The sequence below is a fragment of the Mycteria americana genome, chromosome 3 (assembly GCF_035582795.1).
Source record: "Mycteria americana isolate JAX WOST 10 ecotype Jacksonville Zoo and Gardens chromosome 3, USCA_MyAme_1.0, whole genome shotgun sequence".
Taxonomy (NCBI): Eukaryota; Metazoa; Chordata; class Aves; order Ciconiiformes; family Ciconiidae; genus Mycteria; species Mycteria americana.
Window position 1 is genome coordinate 46,677,901 of NC_134367.1, and position 14,945 is coordinate 46,692,845.

The 14,945-nt window shown below is 43.9% G+C and overlaps 2 protein-coding genes across 2 annotated transcripts in view; both read right to left on the reverse strand.

Annotated features, from left to right (window-relative positions):
* FAXC (failed axon connections homolog, metaxin like GST domain containing) overlaps positions 1-5,254 on the reverse strand; it is a 37,481-nt gene extending 32,227 nt beyond the window's left edge. The window contains exons 1-2 of the mRNA XM_075498447.1: positions 5,137-5,254; positions 2,970-3,013 (exon numbers count right to left, since the gene is read on the reverse strand). The gene's annotated coding sequence lies outside the window, so the exon portion shown is untranslated. The remainder of the gene's footprint in view (positions 1-2,969; positions 3,014-5,136) is intronic.
* Positions 5,255-5,600: 346 nt separating this feature from the next.
* Positions 5,601-13,576, reverse strand: COQ3 (coenzyme Q3, methyltransferase). Its single transcript, XM_075498448.1, has 7 exons — positions 13,392-13,576; positions 12,005-12,128; positions 11,473-11,625; positions 11,209-11,308; positions 9,376-9,618; positions 8,128-8,287; positions 5,601-6,684 (listed from the first exon to the last, which is right to left on the reverse strand). Exons 1-7 carry the CDS (start codon positions 13,477-13,479, stop codon positions 6,488-6,490), a joined length of 1,065 nt encoding a protein of 354 aa, XP_075354563.1. The 5' UTR covers positions 13,480-13,576; the 3' UTR covers positions 5,601-6,487.
* Positions 13,577-14,945: the final 1,369 nt, after the last annotated feature.

Here is a 14,945-nt window from a genome sequence, read left to right on the forward strand (position 1 = left end):
CTGCTTTGTTTAGAAAGAACAGCATTGGGGTTTACTGGTTTTTCACATCCCTGGGCATGGGAGAGACACAATACTCAGTGTTACAGATGTTGAGGGTGCAAAACATTGTAAAACCTGTTGGTAGCCTTCCCAGGTGCCACAGCTGTGCTTGCCCGTTACTTGCCTGTGAATTCTCATTTGCCTGCAGACGTCACCACCTTCTGAGGTCTCTTTCTATCTTCTCTGCATTTTCTGTCCATCTGACTTCTGCACAACTGCATTTGTGCACATCTAACCACCCACCTGCTACAGACGCCTCGGTTCTGTGGCCATAGCAGGCTCTCGGTGGCTGTGGACATGCCCATCCAGGTCAGGACCTCCTCTGCTACAGCTGGGGAGCGGGGCAGGGGGCACCCTTAAGGGAAGATGCCCCAGGGTGGCCAGGTCCTGTTCGTTTTGTAAAGCCTAGCTTCAAGGTGGCTCAAGGGAGGCGAGGTGCTGAGCTGCCACTTCTCCAACAGCAGGAAGGCAAAGCTGGGAATTAAATCCCAAGTTTCAATGCTGGGGCTCTGCTTCATCAGAGGGCATTCAGGGTAAACCTGCTAGCTTTTACAGTTACTTATGTTACATTCTTCTGAGGTCTCCTTTTTATTGTATGTTTTGTTTACTTTTGTTTTTATGTCTTCAGATTGTATGTGCTTATTCTAATTCAGGAAAATAAACACCAGATCTTTTTCTGTATCTTCTGTTATTGCAAGTTTTTATAATACAACTACTGTACAAGGCAGTATTAGCAGTCTAATCTCCAAATTGTTTCAGGGTTGGTTTTTTAAGTTAACACATCTCATGAGGACACAACAGAGGTTTCAGGTTTATTAATGGAACACTAATGATCTTCACAATGCTTTTAAGCAGAAAACAATTTTATTTTTTAGAAAAAGTGAATATTGATTATATCTCTGGAGTGACTCCATGTGGGAATAAAAGCACAGTAAAATGCAGATCAAAGTATACATCCTGAATTCCTAATGCACTGAGAGGTGGCTGTGCAATTAATGCATGTGTAAGTCAAGACAGGTCAGGTGATTTTACATCCTAGGTGAAATCCCAGCCCTTCTGGCTAGAATAAAACATGACATAATTTTATATTGCTTCAAGAAAATGGGATGGTGTATCAATACAAATAAAGTCTACTGTTAGCACAAACTTTAAATGATTAGAATTTTGTCCTATAACCTGGAGGAACCAGGGGAAATACAGGCTGATTTTTATCACAAAAACATCATCTGAAAATAATGTTATTTTTATTCAAATTTATGGTACTGGTCAGTCTAAGCAGAATCAAATTATTTTGAAAGGGTTATAAAAGCAGTGTTCTACTTTCCATTGGAAAAGGGGCTGGAGAAAATATGCGGTTATGATGGCAAGACAGTGCATTACATAAAAAGAACTATTTTTGGTCACTCATCATGAAGCAGGAGACAATGCAACAGAATTCACCCCGATTTGGAAAAATAGAAAGTTATCCTGAGACAGCACAGAACCGAATAAACCACAAAGTTTGCTTTAAAGGTACTGAAGGATAATTGTACACCAAGCGTTACTACTCCCTCGCAAACTCAGCAAAGCCCAGCAGAGGCTGTAAGGGAGAAGCAGTGCCATCAAGCAGTTCAAGAACTTCAACAAGAAGGTGAATTACGCATTTGGGCTTCCACGTTTTTCCCTTTAACAAGATAATGTTAGTGATTTTATTAAACAAATGCTGACTCAAGTCAACGGTGTTGCAATTTTAGGATACAAGTTATTCATACCTGTGGGCATCTTGTGAAGAAGTTTTGCTCTAGCTTATGCTCCTGATAAAAGGGAATTAAATGCAAAGAAGTACAGTGGGAATACACCTGCATGTGGCAGGGTTAAGACATCCTCTACACAAACATAGGGAGCACCATGAATGAGGGAGCTGGCAGCTACCCATGAGTACTAAGTGACCAATATTCAGTTTGAAGCGAGAGGAGCCCACCTTTCCTTTACAGGACATCAGCAAGGGTGTAGGCATTTGGAACAAGGCACTGGAGGTTAACATCCAAAAACAAGTGGGAGGCTGTGAATACCTGAACTGTTATGCTTCCATCTGAGAGAGAGCCACTCTCCCAACCATCCGTAGTTCCTCTTTGAACACACGCTTGAACCTGACTGCCCTGTATACAGTTATTTCACGTTTCTCATCTCCATTGGAATCGCATTTATCTTCCAGGCATCACTCTTCTTCCTTCTACAACTTCTGGCTTTTCAGTGTTGTCCCCCATTCCCAGTACTCCTGGGTGCCTCTCAAATCCCTGCAACTACAGTATCAACACTGACGTGATGATTCATGTTCTGTCTCACTTTTTCTCCTCCAATTTGCTTCATCAGGCTAATTACAGAAGCTGAGCCTTCTGCCTTCTGAACTTCTAGACGGCATGCAGTTATTCCTTTAAAGCATTTCTTAGAAGTGTGTGAAAAATAAGCTTTTTTTTTTTTTAGTTAAAAGCTGAGAATTCAACACAATGAAAGAAGTTGAGAAGCTGTTTTCAGAAAAACTTTCTACAAGATAGCCTTTATTCTTATCTCCACTCACAGCCACTACACATTTCTGTTCCTACTACTTTCTCCCTCCTCTTTTCCATTTCCCAGGAACCTGACACAGCGTGTTTGTGGAACCATATGTAAAGAAATTGTAAAGTTCTGTAAAAATGGCCATGAAATGTCACTGGACCACCAGGGAATGGGCAATGAGATGCCCTAATGAGACATCATGGAAACTTCAAGTTCTGTTTTTATTTAAAAAGGAAATTAAATGCAAGTCTCCTCTGAGGCTCTCATACTACTCAAATTGGGCTTGAGTGCAATTAGTGTTTCAGTTATTATCTGAAAGTGCCATTCAACAAGACAGGGTGAGCCAGCCCATTCAGCTCCTACCCTCTCCCTGGCCATGTGCTCCCACTGCTTACCTCCTGGCTGGCGCTAGTCCTCGACAGTGGGAAAATTCAGCTCCCTGAACAGCACAACCACCACCAGCACTGCAAGGGGGAAAAAAAAAAAAGAAATTTAAAACTTAGACAAACATCAGTCTCAGCAAAGGGGGTGGGACTGGGACCGTGTGGGCCAATGGGGGAGATAAGACAACACGATGAGCCACATCAGAGCTGAATAGCTGAGACCACCCAGAACAACGTAGTTTGCTCTGTTAGATTTTTTTGGCCAGATCAGCTCCTTGCTCTGATTTGTTGTGTTGCAGAAACAAATGGCTGGGAACAGGAGAGTCAAGGGCCTACAACTACAAATCACAGAATCAGTAAGGTTGGAAAAGACGTCTGAGATCATCTAGTCCAATAAACACACAAGCTGAAAAAGGTAAGCCCCAAATATTACTTTTTTCCCAATCTCAAGGCAAGAATCACCTCTTACCTCACACCTAGTCCCAGGTGCATCCCTGGTGTTATAACATTACTTTTTTTTCCTCCTACCACCACTATTCCTGTAACCGTTGAAGCTATGGCTCCATACTCATAACAACTTGCAACAGGAAAGCCAAAGATTTGCAAATTTATTTGACTTAAATTCTGTCCATTTCAATAGCATATATTAAATTTCCACAGCAACTGGGCTAAGAGAAGCATGGAATCTCTCTTGGTTTCTCATGCACAGATTTTAAGAAAAAAGTTTCTGCAGCACGAATACATAGTACATATTCAGTGCACAGTACTGAATTTGATTACACTGTGTCAGAGATGCACATTTATGAATAATGCAATGATTTTTAAAAATTCGGCTAAAAAGCAAGGTGTAGGATATTCTTGCCATGTTTGATATCTCACTAAAATGATCTCTAGTTCAATCATTTACTTTCTAGCTTAAAAAGAGGTTGTTTTAACCAGAGGGACGAAAAACAGCCAGAAAAGTTAGGACACTCCACCAGGAGAGGAAAACTGAGGGCTAGAGACTGAGGATAGATCCCATCAGGCCGTCTGGAGACATGCCATGGGTACAAGGACCTGTTCAAGCAGTCCCCGCTCCTTTGCCCACACCGCTCACTAAACCCTCCCAGGTTGACAGGGCTCCTATACACACGCAGGAGCAAAAGGTCAGGTGCTTGCAATAAGGTTTTTGCCAAAACCAGGGGTATCCATGGACAATCACATCCATGTACTTGTTGCTTGAATGCAAGCTGTTGTTAATTAGGTACGTGAGCCCTTCCGTGAGCCTGGACAGAGAACCCAAGCAGCATCAAAGGCTTTTTGTGCTAAGTGCAATAGAAATAACAGTGAAAAAAACAGTTCCTTCCCCAGGTAGCTCACAGTTTAATGAAAAAAATACAAGGAAGTGGGAAGAAAGGATGAAAAAGCCAGGGTAACAGCTAGTTACATAAACATCTGGATTTAGGACTTTTAATGCAAACAGAATTCAGCTGTTCTATCCTAGTTTTATCTACCTTAGTTTTATTTCACCTGACAGGTCTCCAAACAAGTAGGTGAAGGGGATACTGTCCCCCTTGGGGGATGTTTCTAGTAGGCTACCCCAGGAATCTGTCCAGGACTCAGTGCTTTGTAGATGCTGTTTCTTTCAATTCACTGCTGGTAAAATTTGAAACAGTCATACAGTTGTAATAACTTGGATAGAAGTTGATTACTTGGCTAAGGGAACTCACATGCGTAAACACACTGTTAGGAACAAAGACCGCTGGTTATCTGCTCTGGCTCCATGTTTTTCCCAGCGTCGCTCCTCTCCTGAACGCTATGTGCTGCTTTGCATGCGTGACCAACGGAGCGGAGACTCCCGTGCAGAAGGTGGTCAGGCAGAAGGAGAATGACAGTGTTCCTCCTGCAAACAGCATTAGGAGACCATTACTGCATCCATTTCCACTGTCATGCTCCAGAAAGGATGTTTACCACAAAATTTTATACAAAGTCAGAAACTTACACTGTAGTGGTAATCACTGTAGAGATAACCTCAGTCCGTTTATCTAAGAGAAAATTAAGGGGTGACTTAACTCAAAACTACACCAACTACAAGACAGAGAGGTCATTAACCTAAAAAAATGAAGATGTTAAGACATCACTGGCTGGGATCTGAGGTTAGACCACTTCAACTGATCAACTTTTGGAACAATTTACTTACCGACAGAGTGGCTTCTCCATCACTGAACTGTTTATATGAAGATGAATCTTCTTCCCAAAGCCAAGTTACAACCCAAACAGGTATTACAAAGCAGAATTTACTGTCATGGAAGTGATCACACTAGATAACCCTTTTCAGTCTTAATACCTATGATTACTATTATTTCCATTATAAATGAATGATATTCTTCTGTGCATCATCAGATCTTTCATGAAACTTGGATTGCAAGGCAACAGGTAGATGTAGCAAAGCCACAAGAATGCAAATGTGTAATAGAATAATTTAGCCCACCAAACATCTACAGCAGGAAAAATGCACAAGTAACAACAAAAAAATCCCAAACAAACAAGTTTAATTTTCATCCCTGCAAACTGTAAGTTAGAAAACACAGCTGGCCCACTTCTCTACCTGTATACAACCTGAGAGGAAGAGAAGAACAGAGAAGGAAAGAGATACAGCCATGTACACACACAAGACATTTTATTTATAAAGTGCTATTTCATTGTAGATCAACACTTTTCCTTAACCTGGCACTAGGACTTTTAAGACCAAGTAGGTATGGCACTTCAATTCTAGGACAGACTGCTGATCTATCATTTTTCTAGCATAAAGCTCTGGTTGCTTAGTAAAATTTTACCTGCAACTTTACTTCCCTTTATTCAGGTAGAAGGAGAAAATTGAAATAATAGGCACAGATACACATACCTTGATGGTGAAGAGTCTTCAGACAGGTGAGGCACTCTGGTCTAGGAGACTCTTCTTCCACCACTGCACAGTTAGCTCACATCAACTGTAGAAACAGCATGACCCGACAGCAAAGGTTTGCTGCTCTTTTTTTTTTCCTCCTCTCGGGGAGAAGGCATAATATAGAAACAAGTGTTTGTGGTTTTTAAGTGTTTTGTATATTTAACTGACTCAGTTGAGTAACTTAAATATCGAAGGCATTTTATTTATCATACACTATTGTATTTTTAAACTCAGTCTACATTTAAGCTATTATTCTATGGAGATCTGAGTTTTCCTGGTAGGACTGAAAACGCCATCACATATAAGAGCTTCCTCCAAGCTACTGACAGAATAATTTGCATTTCCCTGTCCAACAATTTGAAACTACTTTCTTATAAAAATACTTACTCTTTAAAAGCTTTGCTCGTTTCAAACTTAAATGATTTTCAAGATAATGGGCACTTGTTTTTTTCTGAGACTGCCCTAAAATATTTGGCCAAAAATAGCATAAGCAGTATTAATGCAAACAGCAAGCTTGTTGTTACAAAAGGTTTTATTATGTCCATCAGGGTAAAACCTTCTTTTCTGTTCCTGGTGGCAGTCCATCACCACACATCTCTGACAGTCACGTGGTAGCACCAGCTGTGGCTGAGGGCTGTTCACTTTCCATTTCTGACAGGGCATCTGTTGGGCTTGACTGTCCCTGAGCCCCAGATTTCACAGCGTGCATTGCATAGTTAATGCTTGTGCTTTCCATCCAGCTCCACGACCCCGAGAGGGGATTATACAACATCCCATTCACAGTCTTGACTGAAAAGCCATCTAGAAAAGAAAGGCAGCACAAAGCAACTGATGTTCTTAAATATTGTAAGTCACCGCAACATCAAACCCTTTAGAACAGCAAGTCTGAAACACGCTTCTCCCTCCGAGCTGGGGAGCAGCGCTTCACAAGCTGGCCTTTGTCAGACACCACCACAAGCAGTGGCAACAGGCATCACCACTGGCATCACTGGTGACAGTGGGTCCTGCTACTGGCAGTAGCAGCAACGGCTCTGTGCCAGGCCACGTACCATCAGCACGCTATATGGTGAGCAAAGTGGTACGCTAGAAACCCCAACTTCACAACACCATATTTGGGTGTTACCACACTGGTAATGTTTTCTGTAGGTGGAGACATTCGTCAGATTGATGTCACACACTTCAAAATGAAAATCTAAGCATATCTTTGGAAGGATTCTACAGATTCCCCTGAGGAATGGAAAATATAAGAAAGAGGCCATCAAGGACTCAGTGCAAGTAAAGCGTGATTTAGCACTCCCTGCTGAGCAGCTCTCAGTTCACTGCATGGCTCTGCCATGTCCCAGCAGGATACATGAGGGAAGGCAGAAAACAAACACCCTATCAGAACAAATCACTCCACTGCACTTGCTTCTCCTTCTGAAGGGAGCACAGAAAGAACCACCAGCATGTGAACCAGTATTAGTCATGCTCCTTACTGCATCACTGCAAAGTGCCAGGAGAAGACCTTGCCAAGAGAATAGCTCAACTCATACTTCAGCTTCTCTACAGTGAACTAAAGCAAAGTGAAATACTCCATGAGAGGGTTTTAAAACATCTGCAGGGAAGGAGGGCAATCGGCAGAATTCTTCCCAGTTCAGCGCTTTGTTTATTTTAAAAGCAATCAAACCAGGGTAATTTAATTATTTCTTCAAATCAGTATCATGCTGACTAATGAATTTGTGGTAGGTTTCATCTTCACATTTTTGAAGAAATATTTTAGTAATATAACGTGAATAAAGAACATAGAGCAGCAACCAAAAATAAAAACGCCCTCTCCCAAGGGGAAGATGACAAACAATGGGAGTGGCAGCAGTGCAGCTCTGGAGTGCCAATACGGTTATTTTCTCAAGCCTGACCTAGAGGATACGAACCACTTCAGAGCGTACATTCTGCCACCAGAACAGGATGGAAAACCTTGGCACTTTCACTTAGGCTATCAAACAGTGGGGCACCTCTAATGGTGATTTTGTTTGAGTAATCTCTGCATTCTTAGGACTCCACTTAGTTCATTTATTTTATGCAAAATCCAGTAAGCAGTAGTGTCTTTAAACCAGAAATTATACTCATAATATATGACTAGTAACTCACACAGGAAAGGCTGTGTATTGCTGTCAGCACTCACCCCACCTATCTTATCCCCTTGCCATTTCTACAGGGAGCATTTGAGTATCTCTCTGCATTCCCATCATCTGGCCTGGAACTTACTTGATTCCAGGAGGCGCTCCAGCTCTTCGGGGGAAACAAACTTCTCCCACTCATGTGTTCCTTCCGGTACAATGCCTATTACTTTTTCTGCAACCACAATTCCCAGGATATAGGACAACTGTGTTTTATTGATTGTAGTAATGAATAAAGAACCTTCAGGCTAATTAAAAGATTAAAATGTTCAATTAGAAGAATATTTAGGTTTTTTTAAAATTGTAAATTTAATTGCATTAAAACATGTAGTTTGTCTATCTACAAGTCTACAAGCTCATCATAACATAATCAAAACAGTCAACATAATCAAAGTCTTGGATGGTCTGATAACAATTTCCTTAACCAAAAAACATCTAACAAAGTCACTTATAATGTAACATTGCCCAGGAAATGGATAAATAAAAGATATTAAGGTATATACAATACCTATTGTAAAAAGAAACACTTTTTTAAATTAAAACCAAAGTAAAATGTGCAATACTGCCTATTTTTGAGACTGCTGAATGTCGTGCTTGTTTTAATGATTACAGAGTCAAAAAACAAAGCCAGAAATTAATTCTAAGTACTTAAGAGACTGTTTGGTAGAAATAAAGGATAATTTCTATGTCCCCAGCAGGCTGAAAATTAGTTAAGCGTTCCATTCAAATAATCTATATTCCTTCTAATGACCAGAAAGATAAACCAAAAGATTAAAGGAAAGCTGCTGCTTGTGTACTGAGCCTACCATCCTTCTTTACAAATGAAGTAATATCAAGAGGAATAAAACAACACCTGATTATCTCCAAGCGTAACTATGACCCTTTAAAAGCAATCCAGGAGCACATCTGATGCGATACTAGAGCTGGAATAGAATCTTGTGAGTCAGAAACATCATTACAGTCAGTTTCAATGCAGTCTGAGCCATAGCCATCCATCAACAGCAGCACTGCCACGTTTTCTCTCACACCTAGGTGAAACCAGATGCAACCAGATTTCTTAAAGTCTTGATGCAAAGCAACACTGCAGTGCTAGGTAACGCCATTAGCACTTTTTGAAGGCAGCGTTGGGAAATAAATTTCCTCTAACTTTAGTTACTGAAGTTGGGAACATGTACTTGCATCATGGAGGAGAATGGAAGGCACCTCTGGAGCATGGTTCAGACTTCAAGGTGGAGAAATGAATGCAGATGTAGGTGTTTTCACATTCCTTCAAATGAAAACCTTAATAATAAAAAAGAATAAATATTCCCAATAACGAAAGCAAAAACTCTCTTACCTTTAACACCCGAGAGCAACACTTGATAAACATTTCAAGGTCAGCCACGTGCTCCACTACTTCAGAAGCTACAATTACATCAAAGGTTTCCATACACTCTTCCACAATCTCCTCCAGTGAACTGGACTTGTACTGTATTCTCTTGGCCAGGACCGGATCAAATGACTTGTGTTGGTCTGCTGTTCTAATGTTGTCCTCCAGAGGATCAATTCCAGTAACTGAAGCTCCCAGTCTACCCAGAGGCTAATAATACAGAGTATAATTTATTCTCTGCATGAAAACAATTTACTTAAAGGTGTCTGCAACTTTGCAATGTACATACACGGTGCAGAAAACATCTATCAGAGAACAAGACAAACAACAGTAAATGGTGAGCTCTGATCCAGCAGTTTTCTTTGAAATGTTTATTAAAGCAAAGAAAATCATATACTGGAATACACCCGTTTAAATTGTCTTTTAGAATAAATTGTTCTGAATCCATTTTTTTACACCAAATAAATTTCCTCCACTATTACCCTCTGATAGATGAAAAACAAAGGGGCAAAATCAACACAGTACTTAAAGGGGGAAAAACAATGCTGTATTTAATTACTGTCATTACTTTCTTCTACATCCACCTGTAATGGTAAATCCTTATATCTTTTTAATGGTTACTTAATATATTATTATCTCTGGGACTTTCTCACTGCTGAGAACTAAACACTGATGTTTACTAGGATAGCATCAGGCTTGGCTGTCACTCAAGTTTCTCCAGTGTCTTCTTACTCATGGGTTAACACCTCAGCCATCACCTCTTTTGAAACTGAAACAGGCTGCAGAACATGACCACACGTATGTTATTCCAACCTGAAATTCACCAGTTGTTCAGCCTGAGAAGGTGAGGCAGCGCACCAGTCTTGCCAGCCTTGCTGGAGAGCAGGCTCTTGCAAGACTACAGGATTTTGCTCAGAATAAAAGAAGACAAGGGAAAAAAAAACCACATGGGGAGAGATTCGAGTCCTTTTGTAACACCTCGTTTCAGATGCTGATAAAGTTCCCAGAGTAACTCAGCCAGATCTGTAATCCTAAATTTGGAAACCATCCCTAGTCTATTGATAGGATATAGCACTGTTCAGAGCCTGTGTGGCCAAAGGGTTCCACCACAAATAGTTACTCCTCAGTGCCACGTTTGTGTAGACTCCTTGGGAGGCAGCTGTAACATCAGCCCCTGTACCACGAGAATCTCTCCTGGCAGAGAGGAGGTATGTCTCAGGTGTTTTATGTTATTCCATGCTTTTCCCATGAGAGCAGAGCAAAGCAAAGGCAAGAAACCCCACCCCAATATAAAAAAACTGAAGATAAGCAATTCAAAGAAATGAACGTTTAAGAACAGGTTTATAATTGAAAATACTTCTTCGGTAATTAAGATTGTCATGATTAAAGTATTCTTGCCTAGGCTCCAAATTAAAAAAAAAAAGGGGGGGGGGGGGGGGGGGGGGGAGAAAAAAATTGTCATACTGTGACAGCCCAGAAGCAAGCTAGAAGACTTTTATGTCATTCTTCCCCTCTCCTTTTCTTTACAGTGTTTGAAATCTTATTTTTCTGATGAACCCCAGGATTTTAGAATTTCTCATTACCAATTCCCTCCTTTTCTGTAAACCACCACCACTATGCAAACCAAATATTCTATGAGGTTTGTAGAATGTGCTGCGCTCCAAAACATTCAGTAACAAATATATCCTCGATGAGAAAAATCCTCCTCTGAGGATTAGAAATTAAACAGTGTAACAGTAAAACATTTCAAAAACTTTGTACGCTTTTTAACAAGAGAAACCGGAGCACACTGTTTCTTACCTCACTTAGCAGTCCACCGCCACAGCCAACATCAAGAATCTTTACTCCAGAAAGTGGGTTTCCCAGATGATAATTACTGCTCATGTTCAACAGAGTATCTCTGAAAGAAAAGGGATGTGATTAAGGGCAAACATGCAAGGTGGTTTAGTAAATGTAATACGCGGTTATCTTCAGTACTGATAATTGTTTTTCTTTTACAGTGTTTTCTGAGGTTATGCAGAAATAGTAAATATATATTAAAAAAATCTGTCTTCAAAATCATACCTAATAAATGGCACTCTAATATCATTCATAGAATGAAGGGCTGAATATTCTCCTTCTTCATCCCACCACTTATGTGCAAGGAGCTGGAATTTTTTCATTTCCTTTGAATCCACCGATGAGTGTGAAGTGCTGAAAAGTCTCTTCATGGTGAGCCTAAATAATGAAAGCTGAGTGTCATGAAACTAATACCAATATTTCATGTCAGCTGAAATATGGGAAAAACAAATTCTGCATCAGAAAATGAGAAAAAAAAAAAGATAAAACTCATGTTCCTTTAAAGATTCTAGTTATACTTGATTAAAAACAAACAGATTTTATGCACTGTATGTATAACGTATCTTCCAAAACAGATGGCTGCACACCTGTAATTTTTAAGTTATTAATTAGTAAAACAAAAATAGGCCACATCAAACATTTAAACATTTGTGAGGTTTAAAAATTACTTCATGTGACACTGTCACAAAGTAAAATTAAATTGTTATAGAAAATGATAGCCCTTGTCACATAGGATTATTTTAGATACAGTACTTACATGCTGCTTTGTATTTCAGTCAGAGAGACAGGCGGAGTACTACTGGATTTCAGCTGTATTTTCCAGTTGTAGTTCTGAAGGGTACCTCTCAGGCCTGTCTGAAAAGACAGATCAGCACGGTCATCTGCATAAATAGAAGAAAAGCAACCAAATGGAAAACATCAGCTTCAGGAGAGCTCACAGGCAAAAAATCTAGTTTAACAATGCTGCTCTAGACCAACAATACTAACTGTGCAAATCTTTACACATTTGCTCACTATTGTACTTGGGAGTGCATGGGGATTAAATAAAAGAGCATATGCTAGTTTACCATCCCAGTTACTTCTCAAAATATGTACAATGACATTTTTCAGAGCCTGAATGAAAAGGAACTCTTCATGCAGCTGAAATGTTTCAGTTAGTGGGAATTTCACCAAAATGTTTACTCTGACCACAAGTTGTGCATACGCATGCACACACTCATAGTTATCAACACAGGGCTCTGATTCCTGTTTCATTACATATTGGAACAAGAAATATATGTCTGCACGCTCATTTTGTATCATACGAATTGGTAAGGAAACATAGGTAAGAAAACCTCACGGACAGTGCAGAGACAGGCCAAGGACACCATCTTAAAAACTGCTCTCCATGCCTGTTTAGCCAACGTACGGCTCGGCTCTGCCAGGCGTAACGTACAGTCACTCACGCTCCAGCTGCTGCCTGGTCACCAACAATCCCCGAACCACAGCAATACCTCACTGCCCCCCGAGTAAGGGCCCCCCGAAGACGACTTGAGGCCGCAGTGAGCAATAGAGAGGCCCACAGATACCTCTGGGAATACAGTCACGCTGAAGGGCTGCACGGGGGCCCAAGGCGGTGGCAGAGGGAAGGACGTCTCCCTTGGGAGAGCTCTGTTGGACGTGCGGAGAGCCCACCAGGGCCTGCCACACAAGGCCTGACGGGCTGGCGTCAGGCTGGCTCACAGAGCAGCATTAGCAGCACGACTGCGAGCTGAGACGGGTGAGACAGGCCGGTGCGGTGTGGGAGACGAGCGGCAGTGCCGCAGCCCCGCAGACCGCCGGTGGCCAGGCCGCTCCCGCCGAGGCTGCCGGGCACCCGCCGGGCCGCGGGCGGAGCGGGGCAGGCCGCGGCCGGGACGCCGAGCGCAGGCCGGCCGGCGGGGCCGGTGGGACGCCGCCAGGCTCTGCCAGAAACAACCGCCAGGTCGAAGGCGGTGGGAGGTTTGCTGGGGGCCCTGTGAGGGGGCTGGTGAAGCGACACCGCGTTCGGCCACCTCAGCCGCGGGGTGCGACGCGGGCCGGCCAGGCCCCGCCGCCCGCAGGCACCGCGCCGGGCCGGCGCCCGCCCTCCCGCCCGCGCCCTCCGCGCCCGCCCGCCTGCTCACCGCCCGCAGCCCCCAGCAGCGCGGCCGCCGCCCGCCGGCGCCCCAGGGCGCGGGTGAGAGCGCGGGCCGCCCCGCCGCCGCCCCACATCGTCGCGGCCGCCGCCGAAGCGCCGCGCTCGCCCCGCCCCGCTCCGCTCCCAGCGCCGGGCGTGCGGCGGCGACGCGGTACCGGCTGCCTCTGGGGGCGGGCGCCGGGAAGGTTGGTTCCGCCCGGCGCTGGGGCCCGGCCTGGTCCACAGCCCCCGCCCGCGGCCTGGCAGCCGGGCGGTGCTCGCCTTTGCCCGCGGTGCCGGCCCGGGTCTCCTGCCGCAGCCCGAGGTGCGGCTTCACGGCGGGGTGCGGCGGGGCCGCCGCGGGGGAAGGCAGCAGCGGCTGGGGCGAGGCGCTGCCGCCCCGCGGGGCCTCTCCTCCCCGGGCCCGGCCAGGGGCAACGCTGCCGTTCAGAATATTTTATAAAATCTATTTATAGATACTTACCTATTATTACATTTTTATCAGTATTTATTTTATAAAATGTAAAGGAAGCAAAACAAAACGCTGGACAGACCATTACAAGCACTTAGTCGAGCTTGTTTTTTTAAAGATGATTCCAGCTTAAGAAGATGTGGTACAGCAAGAAAAACCACTTCGTTTTCTTTTCCCTTCGCAGCGGTAAAGCACAGTGTCCCGATGCGTTTGGCACTGTATCGCTGCCCATAGAGCAGGGTTGCTGCCCTTCCTGCCTGCAAGACCCGGCCTGTACGAATGCCAACCTGTATTGCCCCGTGGGTGCATCGTGGCACATATCGCCATGCCTTCGCCTGGAAGCTCTGCTGGAAATTAACACAGTGATTTTATTTAAATTTATGCCCCCTATACTCCTGCATGTAGACCTGATCCTTGAGTGTCTTGGAACAAGAAAACACTCCTTCAGCAGAGGCTTGCTCAGATGAGACAGTGATTAGCTATCAGCCTTCAGTCTCTTTTATTACCAGGTAAACCACTGGACTTGCAAGGGAGGGCCCAAAGTACAAGACTCCTCATTTCTGGGAGCAGGGAGGCACGGGAGAGAAGCAATACCCGACAGCCTGCACTACACATCTGCGGCATGGAGCAGAGCTCTTGGGCCCCCAAGATGGCCGGGCTTGCGACAAACTCCTGAGCGCTTCCTCCTGGGAACCATCCAAGCCGGTTTGCTGCCTGTTGGAGAGGCCGCTGTGCCACAGTTTCCAGGCACAGCCCGGGCTGCGGCCCAGGAGGGACAAGGCTGCCTTCCCCGCTCCCTCGCCCAGGCACTGCTGCCCCGGGCCCTGGACTGAGGTTCAGCTGCGGGGTTTGAATCCATCCGCCACCGCGAGCGGCTCTGGCAGATCAGAGCTGACAGACACAGGGAGCTCTTCTTCCCCTCCTCTTTCCCCTTGGCGGGCTTCGGCATTTTCAGATCCCCATAGTGAGCGAGGTTAACACGCTTAAATGGTAAAGAATCATGGCGGTTTTTAAAAAGAATCATTTTCTGACACTTTATTGAGCTGCAGGTCTCATGAGAAAGTCCCATGAAAACCACAGCTGGCTGGC

Coding starts and splice junctions, on each gene's coding strand:
- COQ3 (XM_075498448.1), bottom strand. CDS start 13,479: ATGTGGGGCGGCGGCGGGGCGGCCCGCGCTCTCACCCGCGCCCTGGGG. Junction 9,619..11,208: donor GCGGTGGACTGCTAAGTGAG/GTAAGAAACAGT, acceptor CTGTATTATTAG/CCTCTGGGTAGACTGGGAGC. Junction 8,288..9,375: donor GTTGCTCTCGGGTGTTAAAG/GTAAGAGAGTTT, acceptor TCTTTTAATTAG/CCTGAAGGTTCTTTATTCAT.